General features: G+C 39.7%; 1 protein-coding gene across 1 annotated transcript in view; it reads left to right on the forward strand.

The window, feature by feature from the left end:
- The window catches only part of Psmd1 (proteasome 26S subunit, non-ATPase 1), a 72,252-nt gene that overhangs the window by 4,570 nt on the left and 55,412 nt on the right, over positions 1–12,270 (forward strand). Inside the window, exons 2-8 of the mRNA XM_021197524.2 lie at positions 2,451–2,494; positions 3,691–3,764; positions 3,899–4,068; positions 6,378–6,583; positions 7,795–7,938; positions 8,999–9,225; positions 12,070–12,130. Coding sequence (XP_021053183.1) covers positions 2,451–2,494; positions 3,691–3,764; positions 3,899–4,068; positions 6,378–6,583; positions 7,795–7,938; positions 8,999–9,225; positions 12,070–12,130 — 926 coding nt within the window. The remainder of the gene's footprint in view (positions 1–2,450; positions 2,495–3,690; positions 3,765–3,898; positions 4,069–6,377; positions 6,584–7,794; positions 7,939–8,998; positions 9,226–12,069; positions 12,131–12,270) is intronic.

Here is a 12,270-nt window from a genome sequence, read left to right on the forward strand (position 1 = left end):
TTTCTCTGTGTAGCCCTGGCTGTCCTGGAACTCACTCTGTAGACCAGGCTGGCCTTGAACTCAGAAATCCGCCTGCCTCTGCCTCCCGAGTGCTGGGATCAAGGGCATGGCTCCACCACGCCCAGCGGTTTCTCCTTTTAGAACAGTGAGGTGCCTTCATTTGATTGCTAAACCTTGTACTTTTTCCTTTGTGGTTCCCCCAAACTGCTAGAGCTGTTTGCCAAACTGTATTTAGCAGGTGGAAGCAAGGGGTTACACCTTTGAACTAAAATGACAGGGACACGTTTTAATTAACCAGTTTCAGTGTTCCAGATGATTTTATAACCAATACGGAAAACATATTTGAGCCCAGCGCTCAGGAGGCAGAGGCAGGCGAATTTCTGAGTTCAAGGCCAGCCTGGTCTACAGAGTGAGTTCCAGGACAACCAGGGCTACACAGAGAAACCCTGTCTCAAAACAACAACAACAACAAAAAAGAAAACATATTTGAGAAGATTTGGTTTTCTTTATGGCACAAGGACAGATTTCCCGTTATCATTTTCCTAGTAACCTCGGTGTTGCTCTGGAGAAGACAGCCTGCTTTTAGTCTCCTTACTGCTGACCCACGGAGGCTGCGGTGAGGTGGCGGGTGCTGTGCTTGCTGAGACTGCTTACCACTTAGTAACCTCGGGTCTCTGTGGGCCAGCACCATGGTTGAGTGGGTAAGGGCTCTTGCTTCCAAGCTTGGTACCTCAATTCAATTTCTAGAACTCTGCTGGCAGGAGAGAACTGAGTCACACAAGTTATAAAAGTTGTACGTACTGTGATGTGTGCTCACACACAATAAATAAATAAATAAATATAAAAATAAATACTTGCAGTCTGTTATTTATGATAGGCAGAGGGTACTTTAACACGGGCACACTGAAATAATTGAAGTGTTACTGTTTTTCTAAGTTATGTTACTTTAATTTTTGAGTCAAGGTCAGACTCAAACTTGAGATTCTCTTGCCTTCACCTCCACGATGCTAAGATTATAGCATGGACTACCACAGTCGGCAATTATTGGTTAATTTTGTGTTGTATAAAAATTTTCACAGCTTGGTCTTACATAGGTAAGAGTAGTTATTGGACTGTAGTAAACACAAGAACCACAGGGAAACTTTATTCCTGGGTCTTAACCCCATATTGTTTGATAAAGAAGTTCTGGGGCAAAACCAAGAATTTATATATGTACTAAGTTCCGAAGTAATTGTAATGCTGTTGGACCAAACACTATACTTTTAAAACAGTTGGGCTAGGCAAAAGATGATATATAGGAGGTTGGTGAGATTTTTAATATTAATACAGATAAGTCTAAAAGATCCAAAATATATACTTTTATAGTTGTGTTTAAATAGTTTTATTTATGGGCTAGTGAGATGGCTCAGTAGGAAAGGCACTTGCCCCTAGCTTAGTGACTTGAGTTTGACATCCAGGACCCATGTGGTGAAAAGATGAACCAACTTCCATCAGTTGTCCTCTGACCTCCCTATGTGCTGTGACATACACCTGTTCCCCCACAGTAAAAGGCTGTTGTCAGGGAGTGGTGTAAGAGAATACGAGATATGTATGTGGTATGTGTACAGGTGTGTTTGCTCCCTGTGCTGTCTCTTTTTCTGTTTTTCTGTCTCTGTCTCCCTCGTTCCCTTGAGACAGGGTCTCTCATTGAACCTGGATCTAGGCTTCAGGCCAGCAAGCCCCAGTGATCCTCTTACCTCTGCACAACTCCACCAGAGCTGGGATAAGTGGTATATGTGGCCATGTGGAGACTTGAACTCTGGTCTTCATGCTTGCTAAGCAAGCACTCTAATCTGCTTGGCCATTTCCCTAACCCCACTAACGTCTACAGTTTTACAGAAAAATAATTGTTTCCCTAATGACATTATCATTAAAAAAAACTTTTTTCCTTGTCTTCTGTTTTGTGTGTGTATGCAGTGCATATGTGTGTGTGTGCTTGCACATATATGTGCCAGTGAATATAGAAGGCAAAGGTTACTAATGTCAGATATCTTCCTCTGTCACTCTGCACGTTGCTTTTTGAGACAGGTCTCACTGAGCTCACCAGTGGACTAGACTAGACTAGCTGGCCGTGAGCTCTGGGTGTCTGCCTGTGCGTCTGTGCTGGGATTATGCCTAGCTTTTAAGTGGGTGCTGGGGATTAAACTCAGGATGGGTTGATAGCAGACATCTTCTATCACTGTCCATCTTTTTTGAGACAGGGCCTCTGCTTGTCTCTGCCTCTCCCTTGGAAGCAGTAGGATGAAGCCTTTTCACATGGGTGCTGGGATCTACCTCTGGTCCCTATGTCTGTGCCTTGTGCACTTTACCAGCTGAGCCACCTCACCAGCCTCATTGTTAGGTTTGACCAAGGATTAGTATCTATCTGCATGTGTATGTTTCTTAATTGTGGTATATCTTTTGTCTTACAGCTGGAATTATTTCTCTTCTGGATGAAGAAGAGCCACAGCTTAAGGTATGAATTGGAGAAAGTCACTTGGCTTACTGTGAATTCTGTGAAACAACTTTGGTTTTATGATATCTTTACATTTCCCATCATTTAAAGTAGCCATCCTATAGCCTGTAGCCAGTCATTGATATCTACCTAGAGAGGACAGTATTTTGATACTAGAAATTAATGTAGGGTAAAAAATCATAAAAGGGCACAGGAGTAAGAAACCCTCCAATTTCCTTATCAGCATGAGCACAGAACATTGCTTCTTCTGTGTCAGATATGTATTTTCACTTGACAAAAATGTGGAATACTGAGCAGGCAAGATCTCTCAGCACGAAAAGTCCCTTGCTTCCTAGCTTGACAACCGGAGTTTGATCCCTATAACCCCTATGGCAGAAAAGAATTGACCCTCACAAATTGTCCTTTTTTTTTTTTTTTTTTTTAAGATTTATTTATTATATGTAAGTACACTGTAGCTGTCTTCAGACATCCCAGAAGAGGGCATCAGATCTCATTATGGATGGTTGTGAGCCACCATGTGGTTGCTGGGATTTGAACTCACGACCTTCCAAAGAACAGTTGGCGCTCTTAACTGCTGAGCCATCATCTCTCCAGCCCCACAAATTGTCTTTTGACTTCCACAAGCACACTGTGGTACATGGACACATACATACATGCATGCACACATCCAAATAAATGTAATAGGACAATTATTCTTAAAGTTGGAGACAAGTAGAAGGTTCTGCAAGTGGCTCTAGATACCTGTACTGATGTAATGTAAACTATCAGACTGAAGTCTTACAGATGCAAAGAAGAGATGTTCACTATAAGAAACAATAGGACATGCATAGTTTGCTATTTTGTGTTTGAAAACAACAAAAAAGAAATGGATAAATCTAAGAAAAAGTACATTAACTAGTTCCTAAATTATATATTTGTCAGACATGGAATTTTAAAATAAATATTACTGAGAATTTAAAATAAATATTACTGAGAACTTGGCCATAGGCTTGTGGAGACTTGTTTCATTATGTGTTTTGAGACAGGGTTCTTCTACATATCCTTGGCTGTCCTGGAACTGTATTAGACCAGTCTGTCCTCAAACTCAGAGATTGGCCTGCCTCTGCCCCAGCACCCCCACACCCGGCTGATTGGTGGGCACTTATAGGAAACGTGGTGTGAAGTCTTTTTCAGTCCAGTTCTGTTTTGTTTTACAGGAATTTGCACTACACAAATTGAATGCAGTCGTGAATGACTTCTGGGCAGAAATTTCTGAGTCTGTAGATAAAATGTAAGAAAATACTTTATTTTGATAAATTTGGAGAACTCATTTAGGAATTTACTGCTGATTTGTGGCTTGAGTGTTTAAAGTGTGAGTTTTTAAGGACAATCATAGCTTAAAGGAGACCTACCTTATTTTTTCAGAGAAGTTTTATATGAAGATGAAGGTTTCCGGAGTCGGCAGTTTGCAGCCCTGGTGGCCTCGAAAGTGTTTTATCACCTGGGGGCTTTTGAGGAGTCTCTGAATTATGCTCTTGGAGCAGGTGACCTCTTCAACGTCAATGATAATTCTGAATATGTGGAGACTATTATAGGTAATTATCTTCCATCTGACAAGGTTTATATCTTGAGATGCCTTTCTTGCTCTAGTGGATATAGCCTTTTTATTCACTTTAATATCACGTTGCCAGATCTTAAGTTTAATTGAAGTTCCTAATCATCATCTCATAATATTGAACAGGTTCTATTTTTACGCCAGCTTCTAGCTGAGTGCAGCTTAGCTCTGCAGTGACAGCCATCTCCAGTCCAGTGAGTGGTTTGGTGAAATGTTGATGTCAGATTGCTATGTTGTTGTTGTTGTTGTTGTTGTTTTTCGAGACAGGATTTCTCTGTATAGCCCTGGCTGTCCTGGAACTCACTTTGTAAACCAGGCTGGNCTCGAACTCAGAAATNCTCCTGCCTCTGCCTCCCGAGTGCTGGGATTAAAGGTGTGTGCCACCATGCCCAGCCAGATTGGTAATTTTTATAGTTGCCTTGTCCATCTTTGCTTTTACTATATCAAAGGCTGGTCCTGGACCCAGAATTCTTTTGCCCGTGGCTCCTGAGTGCTGAGATTACTATAGGCATCTGCCACAATTATTTTCTATAGTTGCTGCTAGCATAGGAAGTGTTTGTTCTTCATGCCGTGCTAGTCATTCTTCATAGTCTAGATTTGTTCCACAACTTACCTATGAGGAGTTAGCCTTGTTGCACAAATGATAAAATGAGGGTTTTAAGATGAAAAGATGTATAACTATTAAATAAAACAGAAATTAAAGCCTAGATTGACTCTAAAACCCTTACTGTTATTTTTTTATTTGTTTATTAAGATGGATTTTGCTATTTATGTAGCCCAGTACAGCCCAGAACATTATATTCCTCTGTAGCCCAGGCTATCAGATTTCTGATCCTCCTGCCTCCACCTCTCAAGTACTGGGATTGTAGTATGTGTCACCATGTCTGGCTCATTTGTTAATTTTAGAAATATTGGTGTGGTAGTCTGTCACTGTAACAACGGCTTGAGATTATCCACTTTTAATTAAATGTTTTTTTTGAGACAGGGTTTCTCTATGTATCCCTGGCTGTCTTAGAAGTGCAGATATCTGCATTGCTAATTAAGGAGGTAGCTGCATTATTTGCCTAGACTTTTAAAAGGATAAAATTTGTTATTTTCCTTCAGAGATCTTTAGTCTGATCAACATTTTCTTTTTTTTTTTTGAGACAGGGTTTCTCTGTATAGCCCTGGCTGTCCTGGAACTCACTTTGTAGACCAGGCTGGCCTCGAACTCAGAAATCCGCCTCTGATCAACATTTTCTACAAGCTCAGTGTTCGATGGCTGTTTGGGGACTGCTACTTTATTCTTATCAACTGACCTAAACTTCCATGGTTCTACCTAGATGAGCACTAAACATGGTGTACTCAGTTTATAAAAGTCCACTGCTAGTCCCCCATACAGAGCTTAGCATGGGTCAGCTAGTGGGCTAACAAGTCTTTGTAGTTATTTCTGTTTGCCAAGGTTTGCAGCTAATTAATCATGACCTTGCTTCTCTTTGTGCTGACAAACTATGAAGAAAGAGGATTACTAGTGTGAGTTGTCACCCTGTAGGGACATAGAAGGCAGCTTGAGGAAATGCCATTTTCGGTTTTTCTAGAATGCTTAAGACATGATTCCAACAAATATAACTAACTTGTACATGTGTTTCTCATCCAGTGTGTTATTGGTACCCTTCAGTATGTCTCTGTCTTCTGCATCCACACTAATCACGAAATGCGGAAGTCCAGTTGAGCATCTATGCTTCTGCATGAACTTTCAGGCAATCCAGGAGATATAGGTTCCATATCATGCGAAGATTTTTTCCCCCTGATTTGCTGCTGCTGCTTGAAAAGTATTTGCATTCTTTGGAGTTGCTTTTTGAGCCTGGGGCTCCATTATTCCCCAAAGCTGATTTACTAACAGTTCTTCATCTCAGGATACCTAGTTTCAAGTGTGAAGTATACTACATTCTTTGTGGTAGTTGCTGTTACAGGCCTTTAAAAATATTCTGTGTAATATTTTAAAGTATGTCTTTTTTTTTAAAGTGACAGTAACTATTTGTAGCTAACTCTTTCGAATTAAATTGATTAATTATGATCAAAATAGTCATGTTTGGGATAATATCAGCATTGTTGGTGTTGATGTGTAGTCCTTTGTTGTAAGTGTCATAAAAATTACTTAATTGAAAGTTCTAGCATTTTAATGTGTTCTTACTACTTTATATACATACTACTTTGTACTTATTTCTAGTGTTCAGGATCATAAATGTAGACTTTGTCCTTTTCTAGTAGTTTAGACCAATTTACAAAATAACTGTATTTTCTCCATAGCAAAATGCATTGATCATTATACCAAACAGTGTGTGGAAAATGCAGATTTGCCTGAAGGAGAAAAAAAGCCAATTGACCAGAGATTGGAAGGCATCGTGAATAAAATGTTCCAGCGATGTCTCGATGATCACAAGTATAAGCAAGCGATTGGCATTGCTCTGGAGACCAGGAGACTAGATGTCTTTGAGAAGACTATACTGGAATCTGTAAGTAGATAATGTCATTTCAGAGGTTAGGATTGATGGGGAAATCAACGGAACAGAGTGTTCAAGTGCAAACTCTTGTTTGTTTGTTTTTGTTTTTTTGTTTTTTGTTTTGAGACAGGGTCCCTCTGCGTGGCCATGGCTGTCCTGGAACTCCCTCCATGTAGACCAGGCTGGCCTCGAGAGATCCACGTGTCTCTGCCTCCTGAATGCTGGGATTAAAGGCTCGTGCCACGGTCACTCAGATTTTTTTTTTTTTTTAGAATACTTTTAATTGATTCTCTGACACTCTCTTACACGGATGCAGTGTGTCTAAATCATTTCCACTCCCACCTCCCTCTTCACACTGCTGGACATTCCCATCATGTCCCTCTTCCACCTCGTGACCTCATTTTTTCCCTCTCATTGCACTTTATTTATTTGTGTGTAGGGGGAGCACACATGTGCCACAGTGCATGCCTGGGAATCAGAAGACAGTTGGAGTTGGGTCTCTCCTTCCTCCATGTGAATCTTGAGGATGAACTTTGGTCAGTTTTAGTAACGAATCACCCTGCCAGCCTGTCATTCTTTATAACTCATGGAGTCTAATTAGTGCTTCCTGAATGTGCATAGGTCTAGGGTTCTCACTGCAGTGGAGATACCCCCACCAGTGGCCATACCCCCACAGAAAAATGACTTCCCTTCGTTGGCATCCATCAGTTGCTAATAGCTCCTCAGCTACAGCTTGAGTCTGTTGAGCCTCTCCCTCATTCATGTTGAAATGGTGACTGGTTTGAGCCTGTGCAGATCTCGTGCAGGTTCCAAAGCTGCTATGAATTCATGAGTACATATGAGATGCTCCAAGAAAGCAGGAGGCTAGAATGGAGGCTCAGAGGCAGACTGCTCTCCTGCGTGTCACCTTGTATCACAAAACTAACCTTTAAACAGGGTTACTTTTTTTTGTTCTTTTTTAGTTTTTTGTATTGTTTTGTTTGTTTTATTTTTAAGTTTAAATCATAGCCCGGTAGTGATGGCAGATGCCTTTAATCCCAGTACTTGGGATGCAGAGGCAGGCAAATTTCTGGGTTCAGGGCAGCCTGAACTACACTGAGAAATCCTGTTTGGAAAAACCTTAAAAAAACAAAGGGAGAAGGGGAATTAAAACAATTTGGTTCTAAATATACATAACTACATATGTAACTAGATGATGTTTGTCTTTAAATTGTGTCTTTCAGAATGATGTCCCAGGAATGCTAGCTTACAGCCTCAAACTCTGCATGTCTTTAATGCAGAATAAACAGTTTCGGAATAAAGTTTTGAGAGTCCTGGTTAAAATCTACATGAACTTGGAAAAACCTGATTTCATCAATGTTTGTCAGGTACTCACTCTGATTTCCTCACTCTGTTACACCACTGCATATTACAGCATGTGCATTAAATTTCCTTAGGCTGAGTTGCTGCGATCGCTTTCCACAGGTAAACTCAGTTGATCTCTCCACATCCTGTGAGGATAGGATACATGGAGCATGTTCCTTTTACTGATAAATGGAATCTCACAACACTTAAAAATCATTGTGTATGTTCTCAATTCAGTTTGATATAATCTGTGGGCTCATTACTTAAAACACAACTGAACACTGGGTACATTTTATCTCTTTATTTTGATACCACTTAATTTTCAAGTAGCATAGAAAATGTATGAAAGAAAGCCTGATTTTTGTTTTTTCCCCTTTCTATAGTCCTTTCCCTAAAATAATGGTAGATGTTTTTCCCAGTTTATTGCACATTTTGATTTACTACACTCTTCTCAGTGCCTGTAGCTTTCACTGACTGGAGATATGCATGATTTACTTTTACACAATTAATATACTATATATATGCTTTTGTATACTGCTTAAGACAATAGTGTTTTTCATACTCATTATAATGTGTATAATGTATAATGTGTCTTTTTTAAAAAGGCAAGTGGATCTCACAGTTTGGGCCATCCTGGTCTACAGAGTGAGTTCCAGGACAGCCAGGGCTACACAGAGAAACCCTGTCTCGAAAAATCAAAAAAATAAGAAGTCAACGCTTGCTGGGTGTGCTGGTGTCCACCTTTAGTCTCGGCACTCAGGAGGCTGAGCCAGGAAGATATCTATTTGAGGCCAGCCTGGTCTACATACCTAGCAAGTTCCAGGCCAGTTAGCTAGTCAGGGATACACAATGAGATCCTGTCTCAATAAAAAGAAGTGAAAATGGATTCAGCAGCTAATATTGCTAGCCACCAGGCACAGTATTAGGACTGTGAATGTGATTTTTAGGAAAAATTTACTTAGTGTTGGTTCTGAATGAAATGCTAGGCTAGAGACACTTTTTGCTGGGGACTATTCATGCTCTAAGTACCTTTGCATATGAAGTTTTCAGTTACTATGTGCTTGTTCTTTATTTCCATTTCAGTGCTTAATTTTCTTAGATGATCCTCAGGCCGTGAGTGATATTTTAGAGAAACTGGTAAAGGAGGACAACCTGCTGATGGCCTATCAGATTTGTTTTGATTTGTACGAAAGTGCTAGCCAGCAGTTTTTGTCATCTGTAATCCAGAATCTTCGAACTGTTGGTACCCCGATTGCTTCTGTGCCTGGATCTACCAATACGGGTACTGTGCCAGGATCAGAGAAAGACAGGTATCAGTACCTTCCTCTGCGTCAGAGCTAACTGCACATCTCTATCCATCTGCGCGTCGGTAGGGTATTCATGCAGAGTAGATTTTAAGAATAAATAAGTTAGCTATTAGCCTCTACAGGTTATAAGGTCTTGTGCTATCGCCCTGTCTTATACTATGATAGGCAAAGTAGGGACAACCAAAGTGGATCCTTCTAGAAAGAAATAGAAAGGATTGGGTGGTAAGGAAAGTGTGTCAGATAGCATGTCGCTAATAACAATTAAAATATGTGGGATAGGTGGTCCAAGATATTTGTCTCAGATTCATCTGGGCTAAATATTTAGAAAGAAATGTTCTGGACTTTGCACTTGTGGTAAAACCAATAATATCTTAGACTCACACAATATGCAGTTTCCCCTTCATATCCATATATATTTAGACCAGCAGTGTAATTTGTTTGTATCTTGACTGTTCAAGCATTTTTTTTTCTTCCAAAATTGTCTGTTTAGCAATGAGTCATTGTTTTGAAGCCTATTAAGGACTTTCTTCCCTTTCAACTGTTAATGCCTTCCTCATAAATTTCAGACAAAATTCTAGGTCTAGAAAATATTCTTCAAGGCTCCATAGTTATATCTACAGGTGCATTGACAATTAGACTGACTGATTGGGGAGGGTTAGTCCTTAGACAAAACAGTATAAGCCCTACTTATACACAGCAATAGAAAGTGAATTCCCTGAAGATTGGTCCCAGAATAGTATAGTGTTGCTGTGACGTGCCTGACCATGTTGTTTTGGGAGGACTATGAAGTATTTGTAGGTTTTGGGGGAAGGAGCCATTGACTGCTTAGAGTTTAAAGGGCTGTTCTGTAGGAGCTTGTAAGATCTTTTCACTTTGCTTTCCTGTTGACCTATTTGTGTTTATGAGTACTACCTTTTTTATTTCTAAGACTTATGATGTCTTAAAATCAGATATGAAATGTTTTTATCCCATTGCTGGGATCCTTGTAAATTCTGTACAGGCACACTACCACTGAGATACATCTCAAACCCCTAGATCCACTTTGATTCTTTTTTCTATTGTGGCTGTTATAGATCTGTTGCATTTCTGTGAGCCTGTGGGCATTTTGACTGTGATTTTGTTGAATCTCTTCACTGAAATCTCACAATACTGAACCTGTAACCCTGGCAATGTTCAGCCCATAATCTATGGTACTTTTCTTTATTTACTTTTTAGCTTTAGAAAAATTTAAAAATAGATCGATCCTTCTATAAAACTTTGTATATAGGAATCATACATACATCTGCCAGTAGAGACCATTTCACATCTCCCTTTCTGTACCTCCTCTTTCCCCTTATTTCTACACTGGCTGGGATTCCCATTGTATTTTAGGATAGAATGAAAGTGACTATCCTTTGTTCCTGATGTGAGGGAATAGCATTTAGTTTCCTGCCCCCCCCCCATATTTACCCTTGTTTATTTATAGAAGTTTTTTTTTGTTGAATTTTTTTTCTTTGTTCTTAAATTCTTTTTAAAGTCATTCTATGTTTCTCTGCTGTCATTTCATTGTGAGTTAATCTTTTCTGAAATGATTGGACTTTTTTTTCTTCATCTGAAATTTTCTACTACTTATATTTGAATTTCTGAGTTTCTCTAATTCTGATTTGTTTTGTTTTGAGACAGGAGCTTTCCCCAGGCTGGCCAGAGTGCTGGGATGATATGCACATTGGCTACTGTGCAGTTCTCTGTAGTGACAAGGGTTGAACCCAGTGCTTCATGTGTGCTGTGCAAACACTATCAAATGACCTACCTTCTTACCCAGTCTGATATTCTCTCTTTTAAGATTAATTTATTTTATTTATGAGTACACTGTAATTGTCTTCAGACACACCAGAAAGGGCATCAGATCACATTGCAGATGGTTGTGAGCCTCCGTGTGGCTGCTGGGATTTGAACTCAGGACCTCTGGAAGAGCAGTCAGTGCTCCTGCTGAGCCATCTCTGCAGCCCTGAATCTCTTTTTTTGATTTAAAATAATTTTTTTCTTCTCCCTTCCGTCCCTTCCCCCGCCCCCTTTTGGAAAGAATCTTACTGTGTAACCCTGGCTAGCCTGCAATTCATTGTGTAGACCAGGCTGGCCTCAAACTCAGAGCTCCACCTGTCTCTGCCTCCTTAATGCTAGTATTAAAGGCATGTGCCACCGTGCCTGTAATGTCCACTACTTAAAAATAGATTTCTCATAAGATATTGTGTATTGTATATTATTATTATTATTATTTTCTTTGATTTATTTTACTAAAATTAGCTTTCCTAAACTTTTACAGAGGTGGCTTGTTTAATCTTATTTTTCTATTTTCAGTGTTCTCTAAAGCTTTCTTTCTCTTGTGTTTGTGAGGTAGCAAACAAAACAATAGTGTGTGTTTTCTCTCCAGCATTGTCTTCTGACCTAGAAGGAAGTATCAGTTATTTGGCTTTAGATTTGAGGGGATTCCAGGATTTACTGAACACTGTTTTCTTAGCTGCTGGTGGTCCATCTCTACATGACTGAGGAATGCACAACATTTTGTTGTCCCCTGTTCTAGTCGTAGGTATTAGTTAAGAATTTTGCTAACTAGATTTGTTTTTGTTTTTGTTTTGTTTATTTGTTTTTGTTTTTCTAATAGTTTATTTGGGGGAAATTTAGTAACTTCTTCCGCCATCTTAGAGATGCTAGAGTCTTATTTCTTATTGAATAATACCCACAAAGTAAATTTATTTTCTTGTAAAATAATTTGGACATAGTTGAGATCTATGCTATAACTAAATTGCCTGTAGCTTCTATTTAGAAGAGATTTACTGAAGTGTTGACGGTTGGTTTTCCTCATTTCAGTGACCCCATGGAGACTGAGGAGAAGACAGCCAGTGCACCGGCCGGGAAGACACCAGACGCGGTGAGTGTGCCTAGCGTGTACTCAAGGACTCTCATGGGGCTTTTTCTTCTTCTTCTTCTTCTTCTTCTTCTTCTTCTTCTTCTTCTTCTTCTTCTTCTTCTTCTTCTTCTTCTTCTTCTTCTTCTTCTTCTCCTCCTCCT

The sequence above is a fragment of the Mus pahari genome, chromosome 5 (genome assembly GCF_900095145.1).
Source record: "Mus pahari chromosome 5, PAHARI_EIJ_v1.1, whole genome shotgun sequence".
NCBI classification, from domain to species: domain Eukaryota; kingdom Metazoa; phylum Chordata; class Mammalia; order Rodentia; family Muridae; genus Mus; species Mus pahari.